The sequence below is a fragment of the Lepidochelys olivacea genome, assembly GCF_965140295.1.
Source record: "Lepidochelys olivacea isolate rLepOli2 genome assembly, chromosome: 8".
NCBI classification, from domain to species: Eukaryota; Metazoa; Chordata; order Testudines; family Cheloniidae; genus Lepidochelys; species Lepidochelys olivacea.
The window spans coordinates 73,440,369-73,459,449 of NC_140418.1; the positions used below are offsets into that span (position 1 = coordinate 73,440,369).

Here is a 19,081-nt window from a genome sequence, read left to right on the forward strand (position 1 = left end):
GAACAGCTACCCCTGCAGTGACATTGGAGCCATGGCTCAAGAAAGCTTCCCCTTCCCTCAACCAGTTCTCCTGATTATCATGGGCTGAGTGAGTCTCTTGCAAAAGGACAACTGCAGCCCATTTTGGGCTGAGAAATTCAAAGAGTTGTGCACTTTTATGACCATCCTGGCATCCATTAATATTTAGAAGTTGATCTGCATCATAGAGACTAGAAGGAGAGAACCAAGGAGCAGAGAGAAACAATGGAAAGTAGAAATACTTTGGAAAAAAAGCCACAGGGAAGCCCATAGGTGCCAACTTTTACTTTTCCCCAGGGATGCTCCACCCACACTCTACCCCAAGGCCCCACCCCCACTCCACCCCTTCCCCCAAGGCCCTACCCTTGCTCCACCTCTTCCCGCTCCCACTCTGCCCCTCCCCAAGGCTTCTGCCCACCCTCCACTCACTGGTCTTCACCCTCCCCCAAACCCCTCTCAAGCCGCCAAACAGCTGTTTGGCAGTGCCCTTGATTAGCTGATCGAGGATGCTACCGAACAGCTGTGGATGGTGGGTGCCAAGCACCCATTATTTTTTCCCCATAAATCCATCTCATCTGTGTGTTCATACCCCCATCTGTAGAGCAAGCAGAGACAGGTTCTAGAAAGAAGTGCTCTTCAGCCTCCAGGACTTGCTTCTCTCTAGGCACAAATGACAGAGTCACAACAGAGGCGTTCTCTGGGGGTGCTGCTCCCTGGATAATGGCAGACCACATAAGGCATGGGGCAGGGATAGAATCTGGCAGTGCAGATGTAGGCTCTGTCTCCTGCTGGTCCCTTGATGTCCCAGCCTCCTACCCCGCTACCCTGGGATCCCACATTCTTACCAGATACCCCAGAGCCAGTAGTACATAGTTAGAAACCACTCAAGTGACCAGGGTCACCACACAAGAAATATTTAAGGTTTTCAGAGATAGCTCTGTATTATCCACCACATCCATGAGGTCCTTTACTTCCAGTTTCAAGGGCTGTTCAGGGTTATTGAAAACCACGTAAACCTGGCACCAGAATGACATAACATGCCTCACATTTGGGTTCTTGCAGCTTAATGAATCATCCCTGAACAGCAGAAACTGCCTTCTCATAACATGGGAGAGCAGACATTTGTGTCTCATTGTGAAGGGGGGAATTGGAAAAGACCTCTTTCAGTAGCAGAAGTAAACAAGGGTAAAACTGGAAAAGAAAACTCCTTGCCCCAGAGCCCCTTCTGTACCAAACAATTCACAAACTGCTCCTGGGCCAGGAAAAATCATCCCTATAGATTTGCTCATTTGAGAGTCAGATTTATATTAGCACAGCCAATAACTTTGCTTACATTCAGCAACACATCCTCCACAGCTTGAGAGACAGCAGGTACACACTGAACCCCATGCTTGCAAATCACTAAACCCACCTGAAGTGGACCCCATGAAGAAGCCCAACACACTTCCCTCCTCCCCAAAGAAAAACAGGAGAGAAACAGCAATTAACAAAACAAGACAAACACAAACACAGCTAGTATACAGCACATACCAAAGATAGCCTCACTCTCAGCCAGTCCCACAATCCAGAGAGACTGACTCTGTAGTCTAGTGGTGAGAGCACCCACCTGGGAAGTCAGAGACCCCGGGTCTAGTCCCCCTGCTCCAACCACTCTTTATTTAACCAGTGTGTAACAGCTTCAACAGGAGAGATTGAGGGAGCCCCAGATCAGAATATTTCATAGCTCAGTGACTGAAAAACTCTGAGAGGTGGTAGATCCCTGTTTAAATCCTCTCTTCCCCTCTGGTAGAGCAGGGTGGGACAGGGAGGCAATTCACCCTGGGTCTCCTATGCCCAGATGGGTCCTGTAACCACTGGGCAAAAAGTTGTTAGATGAGGAGTAGCACCACCACTTCCTCCAGCCATTTTGTGTGGAGCAAGGCAGGCACCCAATTCATTCCCACAAGAAACACTTTAGGCACGTAAGCTATCTGACTCTAGGCGGCTAGTTCCTGTTTGTGAATCACTAAGCAGAGCTAGGCGTCTCCCTGCAGCCTGGATTTAGGAGCCTATCCCTCTTATCAGCAACTCTCATTGGCTGGGTTCGGTGGCTACATGTCTAGCTTGCTGGCTTTTGTGGATCATAGTCTAAGATTCCTACCTGTCCTCATTCATTGTATAGGGAGTCTAGGCACCTAACTTGGCTTTGTGGATTGCCATGTGTTCCTGGATTCTCTAGGTGCCATGATACTCAGCATTGCAACACCTATGTCCCATTTGTGGATCCCACTCTAGGCACCTATCTGTATCTTTAGGCACCTGAATACCTTTTTTTGAAATCTATCCCTAAACGAATAAAGAGTGAAAAACAATGCAATTACAATGCTGCCAGTGTACTTTTCTGGTAACTCGGGACTGAATACAAGCACAATAGTTGCAAGTTAAACAATCTGAGATGCAGTAGTTAAATCACTCAGGATTCTGTACTACACTGTAACCTAAATTATCAGATCAATTATTCTTAAATCTCTGTGATCCAAATTTGGATCATGCCCTCCAACATCTATTACATAAATTGAAACTTCTGTTGATTATCTGAAAATTTATTTATCCAAACAGACTCAATCTCTTTTGAGATTTGAATAGCTGAGTCTGTACTGTATAGGACAAGGGTGGCCAACCTGTGGCTCCGGAGCCGCATGTGGCTCTTCAGAAGTTAATATTGCGGCTCCTTGCATAGGCGCTGACTCTGGGTCTGGAGCTATAGATGCTAACTTTCCAATGTGCCGGGTGGTGCTCACTCCCCCTGCTCTGCCCCCACTCCATCCCTTCCCCCAAGCCTGCCATGCCCTCACTCCTCCCTGTCCTTCTCCCCCCCCCACCGGCCCCGGAGCCTCCTGTGCATGCGAAACAGCTGATTACGGCAAGTGCGCTGACTGGTGGGGCTGCCGGTGGGTGGGAGGCGCTGGGGGCTGGAGCTGATGGGGGGCTGCTGACATATTACTGTGGCTCTTTGGCAATGTACATTGGTAAATTCTGGATCCTTCTCAGGCTCAGGTTGGCCACCCTGGTATAGGATTTCCAGCAGGACTGTAGCAAACCTGACTGAGTCAGAGGCAAATGCTGCTACTTCATCTCATCCATTCACTCATCATGGGTGAAATTCAGCTTTTTATCCTATGCAGCAGTTCAATCTCACATAAGCCCCAGTGAGAATTTCATCCCTTGTGCATTCACTCCTTTATTGTTGAAATACCTTCATCGCCTCAAGACCAACATGTGAGTTCACAGGGGGGAAAAAAAGGAATAAGAATTGAAAACATTAAACGAGTAGTTACTAGAAAGTTTTCCCTCAGAGTTTTTGGACTGCCACCTTTAAGTGAGGTAAGTCCCTTTTAAATCAATACAAGCCACGCAATTTTTTTGGCAAGCTAAGGAAAAAGAAAAATGTGGTTTCTTTCCTAATCCTAATAGTATTTTTCACATGTAGCTCCCTTTTCACTAGCATTACACCTTTCTTTATGCAACTTGCAATGCAACGTAACTAGACGCCCATTTTAAGTTTCTTCACCAAAAGTAATGTGCTTTCAGTAAACAGGTGCAGAGAAGGCTTAAATGTGATCAGAGAACATCCCTCTATTCTCAGCATCTTTCAACTTCCTGTAATTTAGACCATCAAGGAACTGATTTGCTGATTTTAAGTGGCAGCTATAAGGAATTATGGTTTCTTTATAGAATTATTTTACACTGGATATCCAATTTAAAGATGAAAGAATTAACTATATGACATAATTTTGATCCCATCTGAATGGTTTGCATCCAATTACAAAACATCAGTTGTTAAACTTAAATCTCAGATATTGAATTACCTATTAATGGGGGGTTGGAGTTGGGAACTGTATTGCTTGAAGGATTTGTGATGGGATGAGAGACTCTTCCCTCTAAGGCTCTGATTCAGAATAGCACTTATGCACATTGTTACAGGGAAACCCTGACATAGGCATTCTTCTGCAGCCAACCTCAGCAGCACAAACATGACCTACCTCAGTTTCCCCTTCATCAGCCTGTACAAAGAATATTGCATGTCTCAGAAATAAATTCAAACCCTTTGATTTGCATAGATAGCCATAGTCCACAAATCCCTCTTGGTAAAAACAGTTCTTTCCAAAACACTAAAGTAAAACAAAATTACAATGCAGCAGCTCTTCAATCCCATTCAAAGGTCACCATTCTCAGGCCACCCACAAGTTATTAACTATTCTGTTCCAGGGCCATGTTAGGGGGCTTATTCCTTCACCCGCTTCCTTCCCTGGTCCTTCTCGCATGAACAGAGAGCAACAATACCCGAAGTCCAAAGGTGCAAACAATTCGATGTTTACTGGGGTGAACTTCCAGCAAGCATGATTCCAGTTTCCTTCCTTAGTATCCTCCTTCCCAGCTCTGACAACACAGAGCCTTACACCTGTGTCCCTGTTCCCATTCCTGCCCTTAGCCAAACATGATTCCAATTTCCCCAGCCCCATTCCCTGTTCCCATTTCTCCTTTTAGCACAACGTGATTCCAATTTCCTTACCCCCATTCCCTGTTCCCATTTCCCCCACCCGCATGCCCACCCCCACTCCCCTACTTCCTGATTGACTGCAGACTATATAGTAAAACTTGAGTTCTGCTTTGCTATACCTTAACCAATCATTTTCCTGAAATTTAACTAACCAATCCTAACATATTGTAGCATGATTATGTAACCAATTATATCCCACCACCTTAAATAGTTTACACCCAGCAAAATTAATTATACAGTAGACAGAAACAATCACCGAAACAGACAGAGATTATACAGACAAACAATAGCAAAGTGGGAACTATAGTGACAAAACAATACAGAAGTGAGGATTTCACATCCCAGCTATTGATAAGTGAGTTCTTGCCAGACAGGATGCTATCAAACTAAGTTTCCTTTTACATTTTCTAGGCACTTCCCATTCTCTGGAGGTGATAGGCATTATCAGAACAGGATTGTATTCCTAACAGCCCAATAGCACCTTATTTCAATGTGACTAGTTTGGAATGTGAGGATGTGACCGTTCAATTCCCAGTTTATGGCTGCCTCTGTTGCTTAGCCAAAGGCCTTAGCCTAAGAACAGGGCCTCAGACTGTCACAGTAAGAGAAGGCCCTTACACCGGCAGACAGTGATTTTGATTCTCTCTTTTGTACCTCTATAACTAGCCAAGTGATAAGAATACACCTAAATTCTTAAAGTATAGGCCTTTACAGACAGGCCTGAATATCTATATCCTAACAGGCCACACCCTCCAACCTATCTACCTGAGAGTTCCAGGAGTCACATCTCTCCCATGAGCTGTCTCCTGAAGCCCCATGTCAGATCTCCCACAAGAGGACTCTCTGCAGCATCGCACCCTCAGCCTTCTTGCCTGTAAGTCCTACCCCTACTCTGGGGATGCTCCCTCTGGAGTCAACCCCCATCTTCTGGGCTATGCTTTCGCTGACCATGCTGGTTCTTCCCCGCATTCTTAGAGGCCTCTACACAAGCCTTCCTGCAACGCAGCAGCATTCCCAAGATCTAGCCTATCCTCCTAACATTTTCCCTCAGAACTCATCACAAGCAGCTCACAGTTACTGTTGTCCTTCAAGACTTCTGGCAGCTCTTTCTTTCTCACTGCTGTTCTCAAGTATCTCAACTACCTTACTTGATTCTCTCATGGTTTGTTCACAGGGAGCCCCTTTATATGGTCCAGGTGCCTTCTCTTAAGCCCAATTGGGAGACAGCTGACCAGCCACAGATGCACTGGACCCCACTCCATCTTAAAGGGAGCAGTCACAGAGTGATACACATGCTTAACTTTAAGTCTGGACTTAAGTTTCAGTGACTTCAGTGGGACTTAAGCATGTGCTTAATTGCTTTCCTGAACAGGGATGCTTTCCTGAACTGGGCCTAAATCACCTGTTCAAATCAAGCCCAGTTTGGTGCTGACTAGAAGTTATTACCATCTGATGGCCTTTGGTAGCTTATGTTATGCTGTCAGTTGGATGGCATAGAGACCACCAAACCTGTTATGTACCTCTGTGATGTTCTGTCCTGAGCCAAATCAAATCTGGCACTTTATGAAGTAGAATGCCTGTGAGGGATAGATAGCTTTTGATGCCATCCAATTGTGTTTTCGCTCTTCTGGGGTGGCAGGCGAGGGAGATGCTCTTTTCCATCCTGCTTTAACTGGGTCAAAGTCAAAGATGATTCTCCCAGGGAAGTTGGTAGGCATTTGGAGCAGATGACCATATCACTGTAGGGAACACTGGGGGACCACTGAGTGTGCGGGACCTGTTTAGTTAGAACATGGATCTCTTCCTTTGATTTTAATTTGTACCATTTGATGTCTTCCATCATTTGGAGACGCTTCAGCTGAATTATGTCTAATTTCTTTTCAGTCTTGACTGTGAGGGGCCATGTAGTAGCCTCAGTCCATTTCCTACTGGAGACCGAGTGATACAACAGAACTATCACTACATTAGGCAGCAAATTAACCTTTTTTGCAGTCTCAGCAAATGTAGGATGCCAATGACTGTAGAAGCCATGGAACCTAAACTGCCTCCACCCTTTGAGTAGACCCGCCAGAACAGGGCTGAGTGGGGAAACAACTGATCTGTGGATAAACAGGTACTATGAGGCACCTTCCAGACAATTATTCTCGTCAGAAAAAAGCACATGTACTTTATTGTTGCTTTTAGATACATTCTAGTCAATACTAGAAACATACAACAATTAAACAATTTAAAATAACTGCAATTTGTACAGGCTACATATCCTAAATAATTAACTCTAATTTTAATCTTAGCAATGAAATTGGATCTTTGAAAGTTAGTTAAGTGGCTTTGATATCAAAATGAAAGATGAGAGTATCCTGTGGCTTTAGAAATTCCAAATGTGTAAACTTTCCCTCTACTTTAGGAACAGCCTGTGAAAAGAGACAAAGCAAATGCTGACATCATCCGGGCTACATTTGTTCAAGACCACATATTTCTATTTATGGTATACTCATTCCAGTTGAAATCCAGGATTGTTTGTCACAGTCATGTAATCACAGTGGTAAATACATTTAAAAAAATAATGAATTATAATTTTTGCCTTCTCAGTGTGAGGTTAATTAGGGTCAACTGAGGACACCATGAGCCTGCTCCTATTGCAATCGATGGCAAAAGTTCTATTATTTTCCACGAGAGCAGGCTCAGGCCCTATGTCTAATTAAGAATATGTGCATTTGTTCAGAACATCTACTTAAAAGCTCCTACAGTCACTTTGGAATTACAACCCAAATGGAATTTTAAGAATGAAGTCCTACTTTCCAGTGGATTACTGTACTGCTCTTTTCCAGTTAAAAGAAACGTCTTGTTTAGAAGATTGTGCAGATCTGCTAGTTACATAGATTTTTTACATTGTCACACTTTTTAACAGCTGTAACGACCTCCATCACATACTTCCTGGCAGTTAATCCCCCCCAGAAAATAACTCTATCAACAATTATTGCTTAAATTAAGACTTTTTTTTAACCTCTGTGATGTGTCTCTCTTGTTACCGCCTTTTCTTTTTGACACTTGAGCAGACTAAATTCCATTTTATTCAGCACAGATGAACTGATCTGACCTTTTAATATGATTTCTGAGGTTGGAGATTGTTGGGTCTGAAAACTAGGTTCTATTCCGCTCATGTATGACATTCCTTTTTTTGTGTCCTCCATGAAAACAAAGCTGGAAGATTTCACAGGCCAACAACTGTATTTTATATCTATTGGACATTACTTATGGCACACAGATAAGAGCATCCATTTATATTACACCTATATCTCCTTCACTGAATTTATTTCATTGGCTTGAGCCAAATAAAAATAATAAGACTGAATCCAAAAGAATATGGGTTTTTAGCCCTTCCAAATGACAAAACCTCACCAATGGATGGCATTATAGTCTTTTCAGAACTATATTGAATATGCTGAGTGTCTGTGGTCTCTTGGAAAAAATATTTTCCCTCTCTTTTTAAAGGGATTCAAAGTCAATATTTACAACTTCTTCTCACACTGCAATTTGCTAGAAGAGGAGTTAGATTAACTGAAAGAGAAGTATGATGGGGCAAGCGAATCATGAAGTATGCTATGCAGCATGTCTAGGTCCTTAAATGTTCAAATCCAGACTCCAGCGAGAAACTGCTGAATTGGAATTCATTTGCAAATTGGATACTATTAATTTAGGCTTAAATAGAGACTGGGAGTGGCTAAGTCATTATGCAAGGTAGCCTGTTTCCTCTTGTTTTTTCCTACCCCCTCCCCCAGATGTTCTGGTTTAACTTGGATTTAAACTTGAAGAGTGGTCAGTTTGGATGAGCTATTACCAGCAGGAGAGTGAGTTTGTGTGTGTATGGGGGTGGGGGGGATGTGAGAAAACCTGGATTTGTGCAGGAAATAGCCCAACTTGATTGTCATGCACATTGTGTAAAGAGTTGTCACTTTGGATGGGCTATCACCAGCAGGAGAGTGAATTTGTGTGGGGGGTGGAGGGTGAGAAAACCTGGATTTGTGCTGGAAATGGCCCACCTGATGATCACTTTAGATAAGCTATTACCAGCAGGACAGTGGGGTGGGAGGAGGTATTGTTTCATATTCTCTGTGTATATATAAAGCCTGCTGCAGTTTCCACGATATGCATCTGAGGAAGTGAGCTGTAGCTCACGAAAGCTTATGCTCTAATAAATTGGTTAGTCTCTAAGGTGCCACAAGTACTCCTTTTCTTTTTGCGAATACAGACTAACACGGCTGTTACTCTGAAACCTCTCTTTTTCTGGAGAGAGCAAAACTAACTCCTTTGGACTTTTAAGTAGCTTCTCTTCCTTTTAGTTTGTTGTTCCTAAGTTTATAATGTGATGGTTCCCGCTGTCCACCGACCTTTGGAGAACTATCCTTCTGTGACAAACTCATGAACCTGCTTACTATGATTATTATGTTTTGAGGCAGTGGAAGGTTTTTTTGTTTGTTTTTTTAAAACATTTTAGACAGATTTTGATTATGTTACAAATGATAAAATCTAAGCTATTACTATTTTTTCCTGTTTATTGGTTTTGTCTAGTTAAAAATAACTCAGAAGAAAGGAAAGGAGTACTTGTGGCACCTTAGAGACTAACCAATTTATTAGAGCATAAGCTTTCGTGAGCTACAGCTCACTTCCTCAGATGCATATCGTGAAAACTGCAGCAGACTTTATATATACACAGAGAATATGAAACAATACCTCCTCCCACCCCACTGTCCTGCTGGTAATAGCTTATCTAAAGTGATCATCAGGTGGGCCATTTCCAGCACAAATCCAGGTTTTCACACCCTCCACCCCCCCACACAAATTCACTCTCCTGCTGGTGATAGCCCATCCAAAGTGACAACTCTTTACACAATGTGCATGACAATCAAGTTGGGCTATTTCCTGCACAAATCCAGGTTTTCTCACATCCCCCCCACCCCCATACACACACAAACTCACTCTCCTGCTGGTAATAGCTCATCCAAACTGACCACTCTTCAAGTTTAAATCCAAGTTAAACCAGAACATCTGGGGGGGGGGGGGGGTAGGAAAAAACAAGAGGAAACAGGCTACCTTGCATAATGACTTAGCCACTCCCAGTCTCTATTTAAGCCTAAATTAATAGTATCCAATTTGCAAATGAATTCCAATTCAGCAGTTTCTCGCTGGAGTCTGGATTTGAAGTTTTTTTGTTTTAAGATAGCGACCTTCATGTCTGTGATTGCGTGACCAGAGAGATTGAAGTGTTCTCCGACTGGTTTATGAATGTTACAATTCTTGACATCTGATTTGTGTCCATTTATTCTTTTACGTAGAGACTGTCCAGTTTGACCAATGTACATGGCAGAGGGGCATTGCTGGCACATGATGGCATATATCACATTGGTGGATGTGCAGGTGAACGAGCCTCTGATAGTGTGGCTGATGTTATTAGGCCCTGTGATGGTGTCCCCTGAATAGATATGTGGGCACAATTGGCAACGGGCTTTGTTGCAAGGATAAGTGCCTGGGTTAGTGGTTCTGTTGTGTGGTATGCTACTACAGGACAGGCCTAACAAAGAAAATAACAGAACGCCACTAGCCGTCACCTTCAGCCCCCAACTAAAACCCCTCCAACGCATTATTAAGGATCTACAACCTATCCTAAAGGATGACCCAACACTCTCACAAATCTTGGGAGACAGGCCAGTCCTTGCCTACAGACAGCCCCGCAACCTGAAGCAAATACTCACCAACAATCACATACCACACAATAGAACCACTAACCCAGGAACTTATCCTTGCAACAAAGCCCATTGCCAATTGTGCCCACATATCTATTCAGGGGACACCATCACAGGGCATTTTTGCGAATACAGATTTTTGCGAATACAGACTAACACGGCTGTTACTCTGAAACCTGTCAGAAGAAAGGGACTCACTCTGTCACTTTTCATGTACTCTGAACACAATCAGTCTGAACTGTTCCCCACTTCTGAGTCAGATTGTCTGCGCATGTGTGTTTCTACATTTGTTATTTTGTTTTTTCCTTTTTGATTGATTGAAACCTCTCTGGCACCCACTATGCCAGCTCTGGTTACATTGCTGCTAGTGGATATGTAGCTACAGTATCATCTTTCAAAGGAAGGCAACTGTTGTCTCATAATTTAAGAATAAACTAGACTTGTGCCATAAGTTGTCTTTTTACATTAAAAAACAGTTTAAAAGAATTATGACTTATTTATCCATAAAAACTACCATTTTCCATCAACCATGCAGGAAGTAAGAGAAATCAGGACAAAGAAACATCTTATGTACTGGAATCAATGTCGGGGGAAAACAAACAAAGCACTGAACTGTGAATGCTGATGTAGATAAGTCTTTCAAGTTTGGGGTAAATGTAGTTTTATTTTCACTTAGGCCTCATTCCCGCAAAGACTTACACACATGAATAATTCCATTGAATCAATTGATTTACTCATGTGCACACAGGTAAGTCTTTGTACGATCAAGACCTTATGCCTCAATTCAGAAAAAACAGCAAAGACCATGCATCCTTCCTAAATAGGGACCTTAATTTGTATTTTATTATTCTATTGTCATATCATGGCCCTTGTCCTACACCAAAGTCTATGTGAGTTTTGCCATTGTCTTCAATAGAGCACAAATAGGCTCCATGTACAGGAATTCACTCACAAGATGTGAGTCCAATGCCATTGAAGGTAGTTACAAAATCAGGCTGAATTTGAGTCTGAATTTGGCCCTTTGTATTTCAGTGTATGGTGTCTTTTTTGCTTAGGTTTTCTTGATGATGATTTTGAAATGCTAGTAAATATCATTATGTCTATTTTACGAGGTATTCATGATTACCAAGAAAATCTATCTTCTACAATCTGCTAGAAAGAAAGATGAGTGTGATACAAACACTTTATAGCATTAATAATTGTTCTACAAGGCAAGAGAAACTCTTATGGGATGAGAAGATGAGAGAAATCTGTTAAAGTAGTTCAGAGAGATACAGCACCATACACACAGTAGGGTATGTTTAATTATGGCACAGAGGGCATTTATTGCTGAGACTGTATGCACCAAGGAATTGTGAAACTAATGATCACATTATACTAAATTATATGCTTGGAAAATTGTAACAGATTTTTAGGTAACACATCAACAGAAATTATACAGACTTGTCTGGAGAAATATTAAAGACATTTTCAAAATTAGTTCAGATAAATTAAGTAACCAGGTGAAAGCATGGGTTCTGGTACTATAAAGCTTCATGTCTGATTATTTTGTAAAGATTTTATCCTTTTTCTATGCTTATTATATTGCTGCATACTAACATTTATTCTTAATTTGTGTTGACGGGCAAGTAATCCCAAAATTTGTTGGGGACAGACCCACAGGCCCCAATCTTGCATTGAATTCAATGGGTTTATTCATGTGCTTAAAATTAAGCATGTGCATAAGTCTTTGCAGGATTGGGGCCTAAAATAACAGCACTAATACCTTGTGAAACATTTTCTACAGCTGGGATTCTCCCCGAAACATGGGGTTAGTTCATCCCTGGAGAAAGGCTACTGAGCTCAATGGAGTTTGTCATGGTCTTTCTCCCTCTATCACACATCCTTGGGGTGTGACATCATCTTATATTAAACCCCTTATCATACAGATCTGGGATGGAAACTCAGCTCTCTGGCTGGATTCTGCTGGAGTTTCTCTCTTCTGAGGTTCAAGAAAAAAGAAAATGAGGAACGGAAAAACAAATGAAGAAGCTCAAACATACCACAGGCTTACCTTCCTTCTGCTTCTGATAAGATGAAGTTTGGGCTAATGTCCTCGGTAGGCTACCAGAAAGTGTCTTGAGGCAATCACTGGGGGTCCAGTCCACTTTTCAATCGGGGGGACTCGGTCCATCTGTAGCATATGACCGGGTTCCATTCTCAGCCAGGCTCCTACTCTAGAGAGGGTATTACAGGTCTGTCTTCCTCCCAGAGCTCTTCCCCCACTTCCCGTTGCCAATCTTGGGGAGTATGAGTTCCCAGCCTCCAATCTTCCATACCCAGGTAGTCATCAGCACAGGTTTAGGGCCTGGGAGACTCTGCCCTCCGGAGGAGGCCCACAGGAATCTACCCCTTCCAGGGTAGTCATAGTTCCCAAAAATGGCAAAGAAAAACAAGCTAACTAATCAAAGGCAGTATTCGCATATGGCAAGGGGCCTCCAGCAGTCTGTAATAGTTCAGCACAAGGCAGTGGGGAGCAGAAGCTTGCTGTAAATGGAGAGGGAGAGGGAGGGGAGCTACTGAAACTTGGGAGTGTGGAGAAGTAAGCTCCGGGCTGGGAAAGGACATCACAGCAGTCTTAATACCGATCCTATGGCAGTTCCTCAGCCACTGGTGCCCAGTCCTTCACCCTTCCATCAGCAACTAGCATCCTGTATGCCAACAGCCCCCAGCCCCTCAGTCAGATGCCAGTGCCCTGTCCCTCATCCCACCAGTAGGCACACATGTTCCTGCCCCTCTCCTGGGCCAGGTGTCTCTGCCAGGACCTACAGTGGCTGGAAGGTGGGATGGAGCTGGGTCAGGGAGTCATATGACCATCCACTTCTCCCAGCCAGCTGGGAGCATACACTGTGTCATCCCTGTGCAGTCCCTGCACACCTCCCTGGCTCATTCAGCCATTGCAGCTGGCTGAGTGAAAGAAAATGGACAGAGGAGAGCTCTTCCTGTTGCCCAGCAGCTGGTCTGTGCTCATGCACTGCAGCAGTCCTTTGGAATCTGCTCTAGCCGACGCACTCCAACACATGCACACAGGGGCAGAAAAATAGCCAGGTTCTTCTCTTGCCTCCACAAGATATTGTGAGGGCAGAAAACATTGTGGTGGTTATGGGTGGGGCAGGAACAACCATAGCCCCTCCTCACACCCGGTTTCCTGGCATTAGACTACCCCACTCTCCTGGTTCTACACCCTCAGACAACTCATTCACAGGACTTCTAAAGCAGACATTCAGAGTTGAGCCCACCTGCTACTTCCCAGTTGGGGTCAGGAATCTCTTTATGACTTTACAAATAGTTGCTGAAGAAATAATTATGATGTCACAAAGAGGATTATGAGTTCATGTGGAGAATAACTTTTACTTTGTACAAATCCTTTCCTCACACAAATAGCCATAGTAATAAAGAATGTAGACAAATGATCAAAATATAAGAGATTTACATATAATGAGCCAGATTCCGCAGTATGCATCAGCTGGTTTGTACCACTCTGGATGGATTTATAGGTTTATGAGGTTCTTAATACAGTGTTTTCCAAAGTTTCCCATGAGGCATAAGTACACTACTGATCACAAAATCAAGGACAATTTGATTGATCTACAATTTGATGTCCAACATGAAAATGTTTGTCTTATTTACGCATTAAATAAGAAATTTGCATAGCAACTCATGAGAAAAGTTTTAAATGTCATTTTAAATGTCATGGATTCCCGCAACCATTTTTGAGTCTAGAAAGGATGGTTGAGAGCATTGTTACAGAAGGGCCTAATTCAACTTTAGTTGAAGTTAATGGAAACATTTCCACTGACTTAAATGGGTATTGAATCAAACCCTTGGTAATTTGTCCCTTGAGGTGCCTGAAAACCAGTCATCCCAAAATCAATGTCCAAAAAATTAACTGACCTACCTTATCCTTGACCTAAGTCATCATTTCCCTTCCCCATTCTTCAGTTCTCTCCATTCTCATCTACAGTACAGTCTCTCTAACATGTCTGAAGGGGTAATTTGCCTGATACGTAGCAGAGATGAGTTCTGCTTTCCTTTAATTATGAACAACTCCGGCTGTTTTCCATAGAGGCTTTATAGAGTTGTGCAGTGGTTTAGGTTCAGCTGGTTCATGACACCACAACAAAAAAATCTTTTTGGCTACCCATTCTCTCTCTCAAGACTCTTATGGCCTGATCCAGCTACAGCTGAAACTTTACTGAAAGATTCCCATTGATTTCAATAGGACTTGGACCAGCGTTTATTTCTGTTTATAATGCCATATTTACAACACAAGACCCAACACAAACCAGTCTGTCTTGCCAGAAATCAAACAGAAAATGCCTCAGCCTGGGCTACTGCCTTTGGGCCCAACCCTGCAAACCTTTATGCACCAAGGTGTACCGTTAAGTATTCACCTTTTGACTGACATTTTCTAACTTATTAAATCTGAAATGTGTTTAATTTGATATTTATATTATAGATTTTAAGAGCTGTGAAGAAGATGGCAGAAAGATACAAGGCAGAAAAAGATTTTGAATAGCCAATGTGGTATCCTGGGTGGATCAAAAGGACTACTCATCCACAAAGAGATTAGCAAAGGATTGTACGGAATGCGCTCCCCTCGTTGCACACCTCCAGTAATGGAGATGCTACATAAGAAGAAGAAATGGAAGTCTATTATTGGGGTAAATATTCTGCACAGTGGGCTGAATTTAGTCATGTGACTGACTAATGCTAACACTGTAGGGTGAACAGCTGAATGCTTACCTCACTGCATTAAGCTGAACAAGGAGTGACATCGGTGAATGTTATGTGCGCTGAATCGTGCAATACCATAAGCACTGCACTCTGTGCAGGGGCATGTTCACCTCTGAAACTCCCCAAATTCTTATTCTTTCTTAATCTCATTGCAGTTGTTCTTCCTCTTCAACTCTGTCTCACCTGCTTCTGAAGTTTTACTTGAGTGTGAATTCACTTATTGAAGTTTCAAGATGCCATAGTTACAGAGTGTAAAAATATTTTGGTTTTGTGAGTGACTAGTAGTGCTTGTGTAATGGTTTATGTCCTTTTAATTTGGTACCACTGTCCTATTTTGGATGGCATATAACACCTACTAGGGTCTCCTCCAATGGCTCAGCCAGTGGAATTATTCTTTTAATTTAATAGTTAGAAGCCCAGGTTTTTGTAGTCAGGAGTAAGGGCTTACCTCCTTGGTCATGATGTCACCCAAACTGCAAAATATCACTCTCTTTCTTTTCAAATTTTCTCAATTCTTTTGTGCTTTTTTTGACATTTTCCTCTTGTTGTGTTGGGACTTTTCAACCTATTAGCAACTGGGGGATGGGGAGAGAGGAATTTCTACTTAGGAGGGCTATGGTGGTTCAGGAACTGGAAAGGTGGGAATGAGGTTGTTTGCTGGAGAGGTTGTAGTAAGGTTGGCAACTTGGGGAGTCAGGTTACTCATCAGAGATGGGGACCTTGTCAGGTTGCTCCTGAGAGGATGGGGTGTGCAATACTCATGAATCCCATGACTAGTATTGCACACTCACTTCTTCACAAATCCATGAATACAGAGATGTTGAACTGTGACTGTGTAGGTCCTTAGTCATTATTTCTATTCCTTTTACATACAGTTGGTGGGCTGCCAACAATGTTAGTTGCATATGTAGCTGTGAAATATTGCAATGGCTCAGCAGAATAGAACTGGCAAAATACAGGTAGTGACATATAGCAATCATCATAATTCCAGATGTGAAATGGTTTGCTTAGGAGAGTGAGGCATTTGGTAGGTCTTTTGAAATAGCCAAGATTTGTCATGGTGGTGAGAGGTACAAGGAGTTTGGCAGAAGATAACAGAATTAAGGCTCCTATTACTCCTCCCTTGTAGCTTTATATCCCTTGAAGACTTTCTGGGGTCTCATCAAAGAGAGTGATCTCAGACAGCAGACTATGATTTCCGATTTGATTAGTAAGTCTCTTTCTCTCTCTGTAGATAGATGTAGCATGTGTTAAAAATTAGTGGCCGCTTCAGATTCCACAGCAAGGTTCCAGGGCACTGAAATGATTTTTCCATAATGCTGCTGCTGCAAGGTTTGAGCGGCTGCAGATTCTTTCCTGTTGACGTTTCCCCCAGGCTTGGCAAAGCTGCCGAGCAGACCGCTCTCCTGTTACCAGCTCCCAACCTGCCACCTCCCCGCGCTCCCCCTGCCGTCCCGTTCCCAATCCCCCTGCTCCCCGGCGCTGCCCTCTCTCCAGCAGGTGCCCACGCTGCACCTCCCCCAGCTGCACCCAGTCCCTGACCCACCCCCGCCTGCCAGCGTCTCCCGCGGTGCCCCACGCGCCCTCACCTACCCCGCGCCCCTCCCGCTCCCCACCCAAGCCCCCCGTCCGGCCTCCGGATTGGCCCGCGGGCTGCTCCAATGGCGGCGGCGGCGGGGGTGGGGGCTGCGCGCGGGGGGCCGCGGGGCCGCGGCCGGGGGAGGGACTAGAACTTTCCGCCGCGGCCGGGCCGGACTTTCCCCGCAGCAGCCCCAGCAGGAGCGGCGAGCAGAGCGCAGGGAGCGGCCGCCACCCGCCGGGGACACGGACCCTCCGCAGCCGCCATGACTCACTTCAACAAGGGCCCCTCGTACGGGCTCTCCGCCGAGGTCAAGAACAAGGTAGGGGTCCGGCCCGCGCGCCCTGGCCTCGTCCGCGCGGGCGCGGTGGGGCCGGGCGCCCCCTTGGGGGCGGGGGCGGGCTCGGGCTCCTCGCTAGCTCGCCCGCCGGCCCGCCCGCCGGCGCGCTCTTCCCGCTCGTGGGGGCAGGATCCGTCGTTGTCTCCCGGGCGCGGAGTCACTCCTCGCGGCGCCTGGTCTGCCCGCCTGTGATCGCCGCCCCTCGCTCCCTCCGCCCGGGTAGGGGTGCCGGGCAGCGGTCGCCGCGCCTCGCGGCCCGGCCCTCGCCCACCGTCTGGCGCCGGGCTCCCTCCGCGCAGCCTTGCGGGGCGCGCCAGACAAAGGAGGATGAGGCTCCTGTTGTACTGGCCAGGCAGCCCATCGGGGTGCGGGCGTCCCTCTGGTCTCCGCTCCGCGAGGCCGTGACCCACCCCGCCCCAGAGACGGTGGCCGCAGCGGGGAGAGCGAGGGATGCTCCGGGCTGCGTGGCTGGAGCCTGGCTCCTTGCTGGCGTTTGTGGCGTGACTGAGGTGCGCCTCGCCAGGGCAGCCTCCTGCTGAGCTTTCTGCCAGCCCAGCGCTCCCCCTCCCCTCCCCCGGGGGTAAGCGCAGGGCTTAATTTGTAACGAAGGGGGCCTGGAGCTCAAGCAATTAGGTACCAGGGCTTAAGCAATTGTTTTACTTTCACAAGTGATGCGACAAGCCCGGAGGTGCCTGGGCTATGAACTGCCAAGCCTAGAGGTGCCAGGGCTCCGTCCTGGCAAGCTCTGGAACAAATTAAGGACTGGTCAAATGCCTGACTCTGCCCGACCACTTGGGGCATATTGGTCTAGTCAGTAAACGTCGTTGTCACGCTGAGGAATACGGTGTTTTCAAAGTTAATGTTCCCTCCTAGAGTTTCCTAGGAGCAGCCGACTTATGTAGTATGTGTCTGTTTGTATCAATGTGTAATATGCCAGCACTTCCCACTACATCTTCCTTCTCCCCCAACATTGCGACTCATTCCTTCTACCAGGCTGCATCACTGCTAGTGCCCCCCACCACAACCATGCTTATCCCTTCATGTATTACTAGCTTCTTCTCCCCCCTCCTCCCCACACACGCCCTTTCCACTCTTGCATATACTGTCCCTCCCATAGCTTTCTAGTCTGCAACTTGCTAAGGGGATGAAATTCCTGATTCACCTTTGTAGCTTTTAGGATTTTAACTCTCTCCATTAGATTTGCATACAAACAGACTGTGTGAAAGGTGGTGGAGGAGCTGGGTGGTATTTGTCTCCATGTTAATTAGTGAACCCTTTGGTCTGGGAAACAGATGAGAAATCCCCCCCAAATAATTCCAGCTCAAGCTCTGATACATTCCAATCACATTACATCATGGGGTACTGAGGAGAGACCAGCCAATCGCGTGGGCGCTGTGCACAGAATGCTCATTGTCTCCTCTGCTGCTCCAGCCAAAAGGGGGTGGGTAGAAGAGAGGCACAAAGGAGGACTGGGGAGGGTGAGGCTGCGGCTGCAGCAGCTACTGCTGCTGGGGTTTTAGTTTCCATTAGTCTCCTGGGGAAGTAAAGCATTTCAGGATTGCCACCATCACATTAATCTCATTGCCTAATGCAAAAAGGCATGCTCTGGTGGCACCGAAGCCACAATAAAATATGTTCCTGCAGTACTACAGTCATGGCAGAGACACATGGTACAGATAATATTAATTCAGCAATTTCTTCTCCTTTTGATAGTGATTTAAATCTGTTTACGAAATGTGTGTGAAAATACCTCCCAAAGTACCTATTTTTTGATATTAAAACAGTTCTAACATTAGTAGCATAGCTGCTTCTGTACATCCTTAGACCTTTGAGCATTGTTTCACTGGTTTTCTTCTGTTGTTTTTGATTTGGTTGTTATCTCTGTTCCATTATTCTGCACTGTGAAAGATGCTTTTATTAGTATCCCATTATATCAAATCTTAAATGATAGTATTCAGAGCTGAGAAATTGTTTTGGCACAGGCAAAAATCTTTTCAACACAAAGTACACTACTAACACAACATAAAAACATAAGAATGGCTATACTGGGTCAAACCAAAGGTCCATCCAGCCCATGTCCTGTCTAC

General features: G+C 44.9%; 1 protein-coding gene across 1 annotated transcript in view; it reads left to right on the top strand.

Annotated features, from left to right (window-relative positions):
• Nucleotides 1-16,785: 16,785 nt before the first annotated feature.
• Nucleotides 16,786-19,081, top strand: part of CNN3 (calponin 3) — a 54,945-nt gene continuing 52,649 nt past the window's right edge. The window contains exon 1 of the mRNA XM_084638047.1: nt 16,786-16,976. Within this exon, the coding sequence (XP_084494173.1) occupies nt 16,920-16,976 (57 nt within the window). The 5' untranslated portion in view covers nt 16,786-16,919. The remainder of the gene's footprint in view (nt 16,977-19,081) is intronic.